This window comes from Poeciliopsis prolifica, unplaced genomic scaffold (genome assembly GCF_027474105.1).
Source record: "Poeciliopsis prolifica strain line A6 unplaced genomic scaffold, Auburn_PproV2 SCAFFOLD080, whole genome shotgun sequence".
Taxonomy (NCBI): domain Eukaryota; kingdom Metazoa; phylum Chordata; class Actinopteri; order Cyprinodontiformes; family Poeciliidae; genus Poeciliopsis; species Poeciliopsis prolifica.
Window position 1 is genome coordinate 202,025 of NW_026562455.1, and position 16,632 is coordinate 218,656.

General features: G+C 39.5%; 1 protein-coding gene across 4 annotated transcripts in view; it reads right to left on the minus strand.

The window, feature by feature from the left end:
• Positions 1 to 16,632, minus strand: part of phf14 (PHD finger protein 14) — a 120,148-nt gene that overhangs the window by 82,300 nt on the left and 21,216 nt on the right. For all 4 annotated transcript variants that reach the window (XR_008604939.1, XM_055021925.1, XM_055021924.1 and 1 more), the window contains 5 exons: positions 11,576 to 11,735; positions 10,755 to 10,866; positions 3,132 to 3,269; positions 1,426 to 1,572; positions 695 to 965 (listed from right to left, as the gene is read on the minus strand). Coding sequence is in view for 3 of the 4 variants with exons in the window: in XM_055021925.1 (XP_054877900.1) it covers positions 695 to 965; positions 1,426 to 1,572; positions 3,132 to 3,269; positions 10,755 to 10,866; positions 11,576 to 11,735 (828 nt within the window). In the remaining variant the exon portion in view is untranslated. The remainder of the gene's footprint in view (positions 1 to 694; positions 966 to 1,425; positions 1,573 to 3,131; positions 3,270 to 10,754; positions 10,867 to 11,575; positions 11,736 to 16,632) is intronic.

Below are 16,632 nucleotides of genomic sequence, written 5' to 3' on the forward strand. Positions count from 1 at the left end.
TTGAGCTAAATAAAAACTTTTTGTACTTTACAGTACAAACCACAGGGTGAAAAAGCAATATACATTATTTGATTTTTTTTCATTACTTGCCTCTCCTGACCACACGTCACTGCTGCACACTTATTAAAAATTTTATTTTATTTAGAATTAATATTTCACATCGTCAGTAAAGAACAGAACGTCTCTCTCCAAATCTCTACACGTTTCTACAATGAAGGAGAAACTTGTACAGGATGGGTATGAGCTGGACTCAAATCCAGCCCATACCCATCTTATTATGTAAAACACATATTTTTCAACAATGTGATCAAAGTTCTGTTTCATTATAAAATCATAATGGCTATATTATATATACTAAATCTATGTAATCAGCAAGGCTTCGTTAGCTAAAAAAAAAACAGCATTATTAGTTGAATTTGATTGAACTGTATTAAGACTACGTTTGAAGTATAATTAATTTGAATCTGTCTGCCTGATTGGGTTTATCTTATGGATCTTATATGCCTTAGTATAACATTAGTTGTAAATAGATGCTATAAACTGGAGATAAAGTGAATTCAGCTGACATGATCAAATTTATAACTAATTTCTCATAAATGTGTTTCAAGATGTGAGTTGATGCTCATATTTCCCTGAATGTGACTGAAAATAAACATAACCAGTGATGGACAGATGTGACAGAGAGTTTGTTCACCCAGGTAGTAGTTGACAAAGTCCGCAGTGAGGGCCGGCTGCTTGTGCTTCCTGCGTCCGTCCATGCTGGCGTTGGCATCTGAAGTATCCACAGGGAAAATGTCAGTGCTGATGCCCATCAGTTCTGCCTTCCTCATCAACTTCCTGATGGCTGAGGCGCTGGAGGTCAAAGGTCGGGGCAGTTTTTCTCTGGGCACCCAAGCCTGAGGCCGAGTGTTCCGGGAAAGCTCTGCTTTGGCTCGGTATTGCTGAAGGCGGGTGGTGATGCGGGCCTGTGGGGGAAATACCAACCAGCTGTTCGTTAACCCCCCATACATCCACTGTGCTTCAAACTGAATCTGAGCCACATGTCTAATTTCTGAAGGAATTCAAAACAAACACTAAACCTAATGTGGATATTCTGAAACCAGAAGTTTACATATGCAGATGGGATGGTATATCCTGTCTCTCCTCCAGACATAACAAATGTCTTTATGCCTAAACAATTCCAGTTTAGTTCCATCAGACCACAGACATGTCTCCACAAATGAAGGTCTCCACAAACTTCAATCTGACTTTTTATGTTTCTTTACTAGTAATAGCTTCATCCTCACAGATATTGCCTTTCGTATCTGTTTGCCTGTGAATGATGAGACTGCCTCAGCAGGTGCGTGTGTTTTTTGTACTCCATGTTACTAAACTTCTGTTCTCAACTGTAGAAGAATAAACACAAAAGCATGTAGACAATGTTACCTGAGCCTCAGGTGTGAGCTGTTTCTCTCTCTCCTGCAGAGAGACCTTACAATATGACTGTAAAGCCAAATAATTCTTCCTTTTCCACTTCCTGTCAAAGCGATCTGCATGCTGCTTGCAGTATGCAAAAAATGGATCAGCAATATCCTGATGAGACACAAAGGCAAGACATGTTTAATAATGATGTCAAAATTTAAGCCAATTTTTACTAAGTCTGAAATCAAGGTACTCAAGCCAAATATAGCTTATTATTTTAATCAAATTTTATGTATTTTATTGTAGGGATAATAAAGAGTTAATATGAAAGTTATTCAAGTTATTAAAAGTGACTAGAAATCATTCTGTTATTTCTGGTTCATGAAACTAAAAGCAGAATTTTTTAGAGAGCTGAATCTCTAAAACATGACAACCTTCAACCATAGCGAGATCAGGAGCTCAAATCTGCCCTGATCAAGACAGAGCAGTCCGGCTGACTGGCAGCCCGTCCCACAAAATCCATAAGCTCACTGGTTCCACCAATATCAGTGAGCTGATGGTGAATAAAACCAATGATCATAAAAAGGGCAGGTCACTTTAAGAGGAACTTTCTAAGTTCACTGGCTTATCTGCTACCTGCTGGTCGTCTGAACTACGGAGAGGTAAAACAGACAAAATTAAGTAAGGACATCATAAAATCATTTATTAAATGCACAAATAAATAAATAAATAAATAACTGTATAAAATTATTAAAATGTAAACTAATAACAACTGATGCAGGTAGCGTATTTTCCTGACTATAAGTCGCAGATTTTTTTCATAGTTTGGCCGAGGGTGTGAGTTATACTTCGGAGCGACTTATGTGTGAAATTATTAACACATTATTATATCATATCACATGTTATTTTCACACTAACCCACAAGAGGGAGCTCTAGGCCTGAGTTGATAATGTGTGTGGTAGAAGCTACCTCTGGAGTTAGCGGAGATGTTTACAAGCCACACGAAGATGAAGATTTAGTGATTTGGAGTGACATGGATTACTTGGTAAACTTGTTAGCATGTTATTTATGCTATAGTTACCTGAATAACTATTAATATGTTATGCTAACATATCAGGTGCGTTATGTACCGTTAGCATACCATACAATTATTCAGCCTGTTGTTGCCGCCATTCTATTTTTATTTTAAATTGCCTCTCAAGAAGACATGTCTGTTCTTGGTTTTTGCATTTTATCAAATAAATTTCCCCAAAAAATGCGACTTGCACTCCGGTGCGACTTATAGTCCAGAAAATACACTAATTAACTAAATATGTAATCACCATGAATTCATGCGATGTGTCCAACTTGCTCATCTGGGTTCAGGGGCGGGGCTTATCTGATTTAATTTATGAAACCTTTATTTGATTTGTGAAAGTTTATCTATTAGTGCAAAATAATCTAGTCTAGGTTTGTAGAGTCTAAGTTTTGGAGCACTTCTAATGTAGTCCAGATACAAGAAAGAGTTACAATGGCCTTTCATTAAACTCTCACAAATCAAACCATCTTAGTCCCACATGGTACATTTATTTGATTATTTCATGTTTTCATTTATTTAATTGTGTTCCTTCTAATCTACTAAACTAAACTAAAAGATACTTTGCTTTACTTCTGTTTGCTGGTAGCAGAGCTCCGGCTCATTCAGTAACTGTAAGTTCTATTATTACGCATTCTTTTGGTGAGTATGTACCTCTTCTGCTGCAGCCTCAGACAGAAGCCCCTCCCTCTGTGCGCAGGTGACGTGAAAGTAAGATCGACACATTCCTGCATCACAGCTGATGCACACACCAGTCCTTGCAAAACGGGCATCCTCACAGAAACTGCACTCCTGTACCAGAACACACAGCAAGGACAGAAGGGACACGGTTTGGTGATAGATTCAGATTGGAAACTAGGGAAGTGCAGTGTTTTTAAAACCAGAAACAGTTGTTTAAACATTAGAAATCAGCTAGTTTAAATAAAAACTGGTGTAAGTAAAGAGAAAAATAAACGTTGTAATGTTTCTTTTTCAGCAGGTTATTTTCTGTACCTGCCTCCATTAAAAATATCCAAGAACAGCCTAAGATTTTGGAGTATTTTACTTCCACTCGTTAGGGACAAACTATCTGGCTGTGTTCTTGGTTTCATACAAACCCTGTGCAGAAATTAATTATTGTCATCTCTGCCAGCAGTGTCACTGGTTCAGTGTTTACCTGGACAGAGTACAGAGGATAATCAACATCACTGCTCTAACATCATTAAAACTGAGAGCATAACTTTGTCACTTCCTGTTAAGATATTCCCAGACCTCATTAAATACTTTTTTTTTTTAAATGACAGCAAAGTGATAGATTCTAACATCGTCCAGAGAATTTACAGAAGAAGCAACTCACATTTTATCAGGTTTCAACTGCAAAATTTCAGAAATCAGTCGATTAAAATGATTTCAGTTGCAAAAACCTGTTACTTTGAGATGAATCGAGCAGGATAAAAAAAATATTACTTAAAATATGTGTTGCTTAGCCCTGGACAACTGTTTTTTAATGACACAAGGCATGGACATGAATGTTATTTAGGATGTTAATGATGCACTTGGACTATTCTTCTTTCAGATTGGCATGATGATCTAACAGCTGTAATGATTAGTTTTGACTGCCGAAGGAGGAACAGCTTATCCTGCTCTCTCTCGTCCTTACTGATAACTCTGCCTGTGAATTATTTTTTAATTTTAAGGCGACAGTTTTTATAGTTATATTTACATTATTGAATCTTAACTGGATTTTTCCAAACCTAAGGACTGGGGGATTTTCTTACTTTTATTTTCACCTTACTTCTTTACCTCCAAGTTAAACCAGGGCAAAATGCCTCCGGCTGACCCCAAGGACATGAGCAGTATTTTACAACGACTTCAGTTTATAGAAATGAAGATTAAACTACTGGAGGTGAACTTTGAGATCAACGCTACTTGTGGAAATGAAAACAACTCTTCCTCAAATTAACGGAGAGGTCGTGCGCCCTGCACCGAGCAGCTCACCCTGGAACGCTCTGGGTGCCAAGCCGAAACGGGAGTCTCGCACTGCGGATCCGATGAGACGATTATCAGGGAGAACCCCGCACCTGGACGAATCAGCGTGGCCGGCTCTGAGCCGAAACCCACCTTCAACTTCAACACCTGCTCCGCCAAAGAAAGACAAACAAGCAGCTGCAACCAAAACGCCTCCACCAACCCCGCTCCCACGGACAAAGCAACCAGCAAGAGCCTCAAAACATTCTGACTCTGTGGGAATCCCACTGAAAAACAGATTTTCTGCACTCCAGCCTGAGCCTCTGAGTGAAACTTCGGCTTCAAACATCAACAGTGAGGCAAGACCAACACATCCATCCCCCAAAGCTCCAAAGGACAAAGCGACCACCAGGAAAACTAAAGGTAACCCAAAAGTGCTTGTTGTTGGAGATGAGTCAGTAAAGGGAATCAGTGACGTTTGCAATCCAAGGAAAACAAGAGTGATGTATTTTCCTGGTGACACTGTATCTGATTTAACCAACAAACTGCTCTCTCTAACCACTGATCAGCCAGATATTCAGACTTTAGTTGTGCATGTTGGAGCCAACGATCTGGCAAAGCAAAAGTCTGAGATTCTGAAAAAGGACTTTAACATTCTTCTGGACACTATGGGAAAACTGAGAATGAAGTTATTTCTCAGTGGTCCAATTCCATCACCTCAATGGGGAGACGAAAAAACACTCCAGGCTGCTCACGATCAACAAATGGCTGATTAAAAGCTGCTCTACCAGCTCAGTGACCTTCATGATAACCTGTGGATCTATTGGCAGCGCTTTCACCTTTTTGGAAGAGGAGGACGCAATCTTAATAAACATGGGATAAAGCTACTTGCTGCAAACCTTTTTTATTTTATCAACAAGGACAGCAACAGGATCATCGCGTCAGAAGAACAGGCTCACGGATGTCTGACTAGGATGGAACGCTCCGGATCAGGAGCATGATATTCCAAAACAAGCTGATAAATCGACTGGAGACGGAGCGACTGCTTCCCTCGCTCCTCCCCCTCCCTCTCTGCTCCTCCAAGCATTCACAGGATTCAATGGATACCAACGAAGAAATGTCTTCCGGACCAGAGTTTCTTAAATTTACAGATGGAATGAATCAACAGGTTCACCTCGGCACGTCTCTCCTTAGCACTCACGTAGCAGACCTCACTACATTTAAGCAACCTGCCCCTGACTTCCCAGAGGATCCATCACTCTGCGTTCTGAGGTCAGAGGCCGGGGACCAGATATTATCTTTACACCTGTCTCCATCCAGAATGTGTCTGGCCCCCGGGTTCTGCAGAACAGGACATTACCTGTCCGGATCACTACAAGAAAATTTACAAAAACCAGAAATATGAAATACAGCGGTCCTAATTCAAACCTCAGAGTGATCCCCTGCCTAAAGGAACCTCAGACTGAAAATCTTCTGGCCTCCAAGCCACTTAAAGTAGCTCTTTTAAATATCAGATCACTCTGTGCTAAAGATCTGTTAATTAATGATTTCATCACTGAGTATAATGTTGATGTTATGTTTCTGACAGAAACATGGTTGAATGACGATAATGACCAAATTGTACTCATTGAATCAGCGCCTCCTGACTACAATTTTTTAAGTGAGAATAGAAAACATAAAAAAGGAAGAGGCGTGGCTTCTATATTTAAAAATACCATAAACTGTAGTAAAATCTCTTTCGGTCATTTCACATCTTTTGAGTATCTTGGAATTCAGGTTAAAGGCTTCAAACGAACTTTGACACTAACTTTATACAAAACTCCAGCATATGTGGAAAATTTCTTTACTGACTTGAATGATCTCTTTCTCTCATATGCATTGATTATGATTGTTTAATAATTGTTGGTGATTTTAACATTCATGTGGACAAACCCGAAAACAGAGGAGCAAAAAAGCTCTCTGATATTTTAGAAAATTTTGGTTTAACACAACATGTTAAACAGGCAACACACACTCAAGGACACACACTGGACCTGGTTATCAGTAAGGGTGTGGATATTTCCAATGTCTCTGTAATTGATGTCGCCTGTCGGATCACTTTGCTGTTATCTTTGAAGGTTCTTTATTCTTTGACCCACTTGGACAAACAGCTACTGTCACAAAACGTTCTTTCACAGAAAACATTTAATCAAATCTACTCTTCCTCCTCACCCTTAAGCTGTAATGATGTAGATCAGTTGTTAGATGATTTTCAGTCTAAAGTTTCATATATCATTGATTCCATTGCCCCAATTAAAGTAAAGGTTTGACTGGTAGAAAGAAATCTCCATGGAGAAATGCACAAATAGTTCGGTCTGCAAGAGAACTCTGTCGCAGAGCAGAACGACAATGGCGTAAAACTCAACTTCACGTTCATCACGTCATCTACAAAGAAAAACTACGTAACTATCACTTAACACTAAAACATGGAAGGGAGGCTTTCTTTGGAGATGTCATAAACAAAAACATCAATAATGCTCGAACTTTATTTGCAACAGTTGACAGGCTCACAAACCCTCTTGTGACGTTTCCACCTGAATTCCAATCTAATGTTGCCTGTAATACGTTTTCTGATTTCTTTTCAGAGAAAATCCAAAAAATCAGAGGATTAATCTGCACATTGACTCTAAAGCCAGAACCATTGCTGTACCAAAACAAAACAAATACAGAAAAAATGACCCATTTTCAACTACTTAATTATAAAACTCTAAAAGAAATTATAAGTCAATTAAGTTCAAGCTCCTGCTGTCTGGATGTCCTTCCTACACATTCTTTAAGAAAGTCTTGCCTGTTATTGCTACTGATCTGATCCAAATCGTAAAGTCATCGCTTACATCAGGTGTTTTCCCCCAGGCTTTGAAAACAGCAGTCATCAAACCACTGTTAAAAAAGAACAACCTGGACAAATCACTATTGCAGAATTACAGGCCAATCTCAAACCTCCCATTCATCAGCAAAGTTATTGAAAAAACTGTGTAAACAATTAAATAGTTTCCTCATGATGACCAACTGCTTTGACACTTTCCAGTCTGGTTTTCGTGCTCACCACAGCACGGAGACTGCCCTCGTAAAAGTATTCAATGATATCTATATAAATACGGACTGTGGGAGAACCACAGTGCTGGTTCTGTTGGACCTCAGTGCAGCTTTTGACACTGTCGACCATGACATATTACTGAATCGACTTGAAAGTTGGGTTGGACTCTATGGTTCGGTGCTCGACTGGTTTGAATCCTACATAAAGAACAGGGATTTCTTTGTTTCAATTGGAAACTTCTCATCAAAGAGGTCAAAGGTCACATGTGGGGTACCCCAAGGTTCAATCCTAGGACCCCTCTTATTTAATATTTATATTCTCCCACTAGCTCAGGTCATAACAGGAAATAATATTAGCTACCACAACTATGCGGATGACACACAGCTCTACATTACGATGTCACCAGGTGACTCTGAACCCATCCAATCACTGAATAAATGCTTAGAGCAGATAAATGTGTGGATGTGCCAAAACTTTCTCCAACTGAACAAAAATAAAACTGAAGTCATTATTTTTGGACCTAAAGAGAAACGATCTAGAGTCAATGCACAGCTTCAGTTATTACAACTAAAACCTAGCGATCAGGCCCGAAACCTGGGAGTAGTGATGGACTCGGACTTGAACCTCCAGAGCCACATAAAGACAGTAACAAAATCGGCCTTCTATCACCTGAAGAACATCTCCAGGATTAGAGGACTAATGTCTCAGCCAGATCTAGAGAAACTCATTCATGCGTTTATCTTTAGTCGCATTGATTATTGTAACAGCGTCTTCACAGGCCTGTCCAACAAATCAATCCTCCAGCTGCAGCTGATCCAGAAGCTGCTGCTCCTGTTCTCACTAAAACCAGGAAGATAGAGACATAACAGCAGTTTTAAAGTCCCTCCACTGGCTCCCTGTAGCTCAAAGAATAGATTTTAAAATACTGCTGTTAGTTTATAAATCACTGAACGGTTTAGCACCACAATACATTAAAGATCTGCTGTTGTTGTATCAACCTTCCAGACCTCTCAGGTCTTCTGGTTCTGGTCTGCTCTGCATCCCCAGAACCAGAACCAAAAGAGGAGAAGCAGCTTTCAGCATCTATGGACCAAAAATTTGGAACAAACTTCCAGAAAACTGTAAAACAGCGGAAACCCTGACTTCCTTTAAATCTCAAGTAAAAACGCACCTGTTTAGAGTTGCATTTGAAATGTAATATGTATGGATTTGATTTTGTGGATATGTATGTAATTTTTTTTTTTTTTTCTTGTTGTGGGCAACGGGGCCCGGCGAATACCCGTGGTTAAACGGACGGCGGAGTCCGGCGGTAACAGGCGCTTAAATTCCGTGTCAAAGGGAAGGGGGAAGAAAGGGAAAAAAGAGGGGGAAAAAAAAAACTTGGTATTTTATTCTATGTTGCATTCCTTTGTGTTTTGTGTTTATGATGTAAAGCACTTTGAAATGCCTTGTAGCTGAAATGTGCTATACAAATAAAATTTGATTGATTGATTGATGAATTCCTAAAGCAACAGTTTATTGCTTCAGTTTAAATTTATTATAAATTTTCTTTAACTCCTACAGGGTCATAATTATGTATAAAGAGTAGATAATAAACATAAACAATGACTAGTATTTATACAATAAATCTTATTGTATAGACTAGGTCAGGGCTGTCAAACTTTTTGAGGCCAAGTTCTACTTTTTCTCTCACCAGCCGGCTGAGATCTACCTCATGACACGAAGACATAAAAATTGCAAATTAAACTCTATTGACTCATTTTGTATACAAATATACATCAGTTATATCAGAAATGATAAAGTGATAGAAAACCTAATGCAGTTTCTTTCTGACACTGGAAGCAGGTTACTGGTTTCTCAGTCAGATGCTGGTTGCAAACCTGAGGTCACCAGGTGTCAGTTATAGTAGATCTGAAATTTGGTTTGATGACGTCAATAAGAGAAACTACAGACTGACAGGAGGAACCAAAGAGCTCTGCGAAGGTAAAGGCAACTCTTCTGAATCTGGGATATAATTAATTTAATTTCACATTATTATTGTGGTAGAAGCCATTTGATGTTTGTTGTGACGTTTACTGCAAACGAACGAGGTCATTAGTCCAAGTTTGTCGTTTATTGATCGTTCAAAAACTCCAGCGGCTGTGATGAACCACAGCAAAGGTCAACAAAGATAAAACAACCTGAACAGGTGATGAACTCAAAACCACTTGCACCTTTTTACTCTCTCTTTCTATTGTTAAGCACACCCGTTGCCGTAGCAACGCCCCACAAGCCGAGCAAAGATTACGTTAAAACATTTAGTCCGTTACGATATCAGGTTTCTAGGCTTGACATTTAGTTATCGATTATAAATGAGCCTCTCACAGCAGTGGCTGATTAGCTCATTTAAACTCAGTCGGTCTTTGAGTTGCTTTTTTATTTGTTAATGGATCTGGAACGCAACTGAACAATAATCACTGAGAATAATAATTTTAACACGTTTTGTTGATTTTTTTTATTATTCTTTAATGAACCTACAAACATTTTGGACCTTAGTGAATATTTTGATAAACGCATCAGAAGAGGAAGTGCTGGTCTCAGCTTCCTGGAGGCCTTTAGTTTGTCACCTGCTGCCGAGATTGACTCAAAACCTTCCCCGATCACGATCGATCGACCGGTAGATTGCGATCAATCGACTGGTAGATTGCGATCGATTGACCGGTAAATTGCGGTCGATCAACCGGTAGATTGTGGTCGATTGACCGGTAGATTGGGATCGACCGGTAGATTGGGATCGACCGGTAGATTGCAATCGACGTATTGAGCACCACTGGACTAGGCCATCAAATCAGTCTGTCAACTACATTGCCTGTAGGGATTTTTAATGTCCAGCAGGTGTCAGTGTTCAGTGACACAGCATCGACACAATATCAATACAGTTTTGCTATGAGCCGAAACGGTTCATGGTCATTTACCCATCACTATCGCTGGGATATATGTTGATGTTTGAGCCTATATGCATAATGAACACATTCCTCCATTCCCAAACATTGCATCCATAAAAAAATAACCATTTGTGAACCCAAAATGTATTGGCAATGTTTTTTCTATGGTCATCCCACCCAGAAAACCACAAGATTAATATGACATCACTGCTCTTGGGGAGCCTCTTATTACCTGCACTGTTATATTTTGCCTTTGGAAGCGGTGAACATATTTGAACTAATGATGAAAATCCAACTCAACCTGAGTCAAGATGTGAATTGACAACTTGCCTTAGCACCGTATTTTGAGTAATTCATCTCCGTAAGTGTCACTGGTCGCAGTTTATCGATGTCTCCAAACGCTACTCCAGGGACATAAAGTGCACAGACCACATGCACCCATCTGAAAGTAGAAGGACAGGATGAACATACATGTTTCAGGCTGAAAATAAGCTTGTAATTGGTGACATTTCGATGCACCGTTTTTTTTAGACATGTCAAGAAACCAATTAAAAAACATGGCAGCGTTTTTTGTTGGTTTTTTTTTCCCTGCAGACAATAAGGAGCCTAATATTGGGAAATTGGCTGCAGTCAGTTGTTCAGAGACTTCAAAAAGAAATGAGCTCATAGATTAATGTAGCCCCAGATGCTGGCTACACTTTGGTGTGACACAATTTCAAATGCGGACTTTAGAGAAGAGAATCCGAAGTCCAATATAAAGATATCCATCTCTAGCAAGCAAGCGCTTCACAGTTTAATTTGCTGTGTTTTTCATGCTCTAGTGAAGTAGTAAATTCGGGTGCAGCCTGGCTGAGGAGCACTATCAGCGATAACGTGGCTGAAGTCTCCATGCTCCACAAAACACACTCTTTTTCTCTCACTCCTTTTTCTTCCTCTTCTTATTCCTTCTATCAGTATTTTTTTTTCACTTCTCTCTCTCACTAATCCAACTTTCTCCTTTTCTGAGCAGCTAATAAACAATGAGCACAATTTAGACAGTGTTTTTGCCACCACTTGCCAAGCTCAGGGCATTAGCTGTAATTTGTTTCTGATTATGTTAGTTGTCGTGCTTTCTCTGAGAAGCTGGGCCACGCTGTGCTACACCGTCCCACCTTCCAGCGTCCGTCTCTTTGAAGATGCCGTCCTGGTTGGGGCACAGCTCACAGCTGGGAGTCACTCCATTCTTGCAGGCGTCGCAGAACCAAGGCTCGGTGGAGTTCTCAGAGGCTGAGCTCATGATGGAGTCGCTCTCACCATCCACACCGTAACAGCCTGGAGTCCAAGAGAGGACAGCTTTAGAAGGAACACCAACATCAGGAGACCTCAGCTATGTGCCATGGTGCTCACAGAGCTCAACCTTCAACCTACGCTACTGATGAATAGCAAACGTCAATTAAACATTTCAGAGAACAGGGACACATCATTTAGTGATCAATACTTGGGAATAAATGCTGCTATAAATGTTTGAAAACAAATCAGACATTATATTTTAACTAAACAGAATTTGCAGACAATACACTGGGGATATGAGTGACCCTCATAACCTCACTGTGGACTGTAGCGGTGTAACGGTACGCGGATGGACATCGGTTTTAAAGTCATCGTTCAATATGTTTCCACTTCTATTAACAGAAACACAAAGATGGTCACTATTGAACTGACTGGAGATTTGAGAGAAAAATAAGTATGGGATGGGTGGGGGGTGGATGGGTGCATGTATGGATGGATGACTGGATGACATAATAAAACTTGAAATTGGTTAATATTGTTCAGGAATAGTCCATTTGACTTTGCAAACACTTGAAAACATAAATGTCGGGAGTTGTTTGGATTTAGATGATCCAAAGTTCCAAATGTATCCAAATGCATTGTCACAGTCAAACTGTTAGGAAATCCAATGGAAAAAAGATGGGTTTTCAAAGCAGCTTTAAAAATAAACAAAAGGCCCTTTAACATGAAGGACTAAATTAAAGTAGACAGTAATGTCATGGAAAATTACAGTTTATGGTCATTATGCAGCAGAGAATGAGGGGTTTTGCCCTCTTGACGTCAACATGAACAAACTTTTGCCAACTGGAGCACATCCGAAAGGAAGTCACACACTTCAAAGACAAGACAAGACTTTATGTTCAGCAAAATGTCCTTAATTTTCTTCTGATCAGGACCCGTACAGAACACTGGCATTCACAGGAAACAGTGCAACAGCTACTTTATATCAAATTGTTGATATTTGCTGCTGTGCCAATAACATGGCAGGATCAGATCAATCTACAGTTTGAGGTTTTTAACATGCAGGAGCATGCTAAGGCAAATTTGCACTTGAACAAGTAGGAGATGAAGAAAGTAGAAAAGTCATGGTGCTGTCTGGACCAAAGCTGTCAATCTCCAGTCACTGCAGCACCGAAAATCGAATATTTAATCAAAATACGTAGCCCCAGAGAATGGCGAAGAAGCCAAGGGAACACATTTTTATGTTGTCCTCTTAATTTTCTGAGGTTGCCTAAACAATTACTTGGCTGATGTGGTTTCTATGGCAGCTATTACACCAGGCAAACGTGCTCCTTACTTCCAATGAGGGCAGCAATCAGTACTCTGCCTCTGCTGGGGAGATAACACTCCAGCTCCTAATTCAGTCAAGCAGCCTTCGGGCTTTTTGAGCAACGGGAGAAACTCACAAATCAAAAAGCTTGCTGTTTTGCAGGCCTGTCACTGCATGCCACACAGGGGAGTTGGGCAGCCCATCAAAAGCAAACAATGGTGCAAACGGAGTTGTTTATTCAGCTCTTCACTTTGTTTGGTGACTGTGTGTCTTCTGATTGAAAGATGATTTGATGTGTGTCACAGTGAATTGTTAATTCTGACCTCTGCTTGTAAGAGGTTGTGGCAATATTTTCTGTTTTCTGCAGATCTTTGATTTTTGAGTGAGATGAATTCTCTGAGACAATTAATGCAGTCAACACGTCTATGTTGTCCAACAGTGTATTTGGAATGACAGTGCCATTAATAGTTTGCTAAATCTTTATGTGGTGTAAATAAAGCTGCTGTTGGATTGCTCCTGGCAGCAGTTAAACTTTTCTTTACTGACTGAGCTCAGACAGATGCAAGTCAGGGTTACAAATAATCACCAGTTTAACAGATTTATGGTGGCACGGATGTGCTGTGTTCATTTCGAACTTGGAAACAGCTCCCACTGTACAATGCCAGAGTTTGCTGGCTAATATGAGCTCAGCTGACAGAAAGTGATGACTGCTGGATAACTTCATAATCTTTAAAAGAAAGATTAACCTTGTCAGAAGTGACAAGCTAAGCAGGAAAAAAGATAGAGGTCAGTGAAGTGAGAACCATTTTCACCTGGATAGGGACTTAACAGAAATCTTTCTCCTTGTGTTCAACAAAGACTAACCAATTATGAATGAATCTACCAAGAGGTTTGATTAAGTGACCTGATGAAAGCAAGGACGTTCAGTGGAGTTAGCTCTGAAAAGCAAAGAGTAGACCAGTTGAAACAGATTACTCTTCTGACATTCACATACGTTTATTTGTTCTTTAAAGTACAGTATAACATAGAAATGTTAGAGGTCACCACAATACCCTCAAATAAATAGATAGAAATATTAACAAATAAATTTTCCCACATGGTTCAAAAATATTCTGCATGAGAAACTCCCACATCCGTCAGTGTCAGTCGGAGCTCAAACAAACAAGCCAAACCTAAAGACATTTGTAAAAAATAAAGACTGTCAGGTGACCCAAAGCCTTTGGGACAAAGAAAAAAAATGCTTCAACAAGCAATGTGAAGTAAAGCTAATCTTGAAATTGCTCTGTGGCTCTTTCTGGTGATCATGAGCTCAGTTTGGCTCTTAATGCCGAACTAGTTTGCATACCTGCTCTGGACTGTAAACACAAACAAAATTCTTGCTTAGAATATTTCAACAGCTTTTAAAAGCTTGACATGTACTCATTCACTTCTTATCTTTCATTATGAAACAATACTCTGAAAATATAAAGATAAAGCTTTCAAAGGACAAAAATACATTTCCAGACTTGTTATGGTAAAAGTGCCCTGAACATATGTGAACTCCTCAAACCTGCATGACATCACAAGGAGGCAACGTCTGAGCTGTTTGGAGATGAGTCAGGATAAAGAGAAGAAGGCAGAGACCGAAAAGAGATCAAAAAGTGGACTGACTAAGAAACACAGAACCAGGACCACCAAGCACGAAGCCCATATGAATTAAAAGACAGGCTTGTTCATCCTCTTGTTCAAACAAGCAAAAAATAAATGCTGACTTTATTTTGAGTAGACAAATTTTCATGAATCTGCGGCAGAAACTTCAAACCATGAAGGCAAACTTTGGTTTCTCTCTCTGAATCTAGAGAAACCAGTGAGACACCCAGACTGGACCAGAGAAACAACTGCTTCCCAGCCTCAGAGCAACAGACAGATGAGCCTTTCAGCCAGGAGTAGAATCCCACGTAGGTCCAGCGAAAGCAACCAGTTGTCTGACCTAGCATTATGTCAAAAGACATTGAAATACTTTTTTTTTTTTTTACAAGTATTTAATCAGGTAATGATTACTTAGGCTGTCAGCGTGTGAATCTGTGTATCAGTAAGTGAATGACTGGTGTGAGAAAGTCTTTGGAGTCCTCTGACTTGATGAAGTGATGTGCAAATCCAGACCATTTGTCCAATCTCAAAATTCTTCTGTTTATCTTTGCATGAACTAGCTAATATCAGCTTGTTCTACCCCCAGCCATGCTCTCCAAGGCCAGAACAGCAGGAAAGATTACACTCTGCAAAAAACTACAACAAAACATAGAGGGTATATGTACCTTTATAGAAATCAACATAAAAATACTACATCATAAAAGAAATAATAGATATACCACATTTGCAGCTTTAAAACCGCCATTTTTCAATATTAATAAACAAGTAAACGAGATTGTTGAACATAGTTGATGTAAAGAACTGTAACGGAAAGCTGAGGGTAAAACACTTTAAGGTAATTCTGGCTGCTTGTATGACTAACTGGAAGAAGAAAATCAAAAGGTGTTGCAGCAGCAAGAACAGGACTTCTTGATCAGCTCAGTGAAGACGGGGCCCAGCTCATCCCAGCTTTTGATCTCTCATGCTGGTCTTTTCCCCCACTTTCATGTCAGTTTCTGTTTTCTTCTGAGAGTGTGTGATAGTGTCCAGACAGTGTGAGACTATAAGAACAAAGAAAAGCAGTGGAGTCGAGCAGCAGACTGTCTTGTCGGAGCTGAAGATGCTGACAGATCATCTTTCATCTCTGACTTAAAATAATTCTGTCTTTCCACTTGTCTTATCCTCAAAAAGACATTTTATGATTTCTAAATTAAGCCAGGATGTTGAACTACATTCAGTAGGATTGCACTTGATCAACAATACATCTGGCATAAGCCAAAACACTCAGCAAAACAATATTTCACAAATCTATATTATATTCTCCCACATAATTGGACATAAAAATCCCACAAGACATTAATACTCACACCAACATCAATTTATTGACTTTTTTGTTAATTTCTTAAATGTTTTAACGATATGAGTTTGTTTGTGTGTGGTTTATTTACATATAGTTTCTTAAGTTGAGACCACAGACATCAGTGCGAGCGAGCATGATAAGAAGGAGAGTTCTTCTTATCTCCTTCTTATCATGCTCTTATTGTGTGTGGAGACACACACTCCATGTGTCTTTATGATACACATCTGCACTTGTTCCACAGAGCAGGTGGAACAAGAATTTGTCAACTTGGCATGAGCTTGAACTCTATTGAGTGAGTGTTTGTGAGATTTAAATGCACAAGTGACAAATTATTATTTTTCCACATATATGTATGCACTGTCATCAGTCTCACTGAATGCTCACGTTGAAGATGCTGCGTAATTATCAGCAGTGCAATATGGAGGGCCCAGACTGGAAGGGCTGTTTTTGAGCACAACTGCACATTTCCTTGGAAATTGATGGCTCCATGTCAGACCATTGGTAGTAATTGGCTTATCTTAACAAAAAAATTCAATTGTATTTTTAATTTTCTCTGCTGAACGGCATTACACCATTCAGTCATTTACCATTTCTGATTGGTTTAGACCATGATAGAGGCCTAATATGTGTCTGTCATTGTTATTTAGTTCCATTCACAAGTA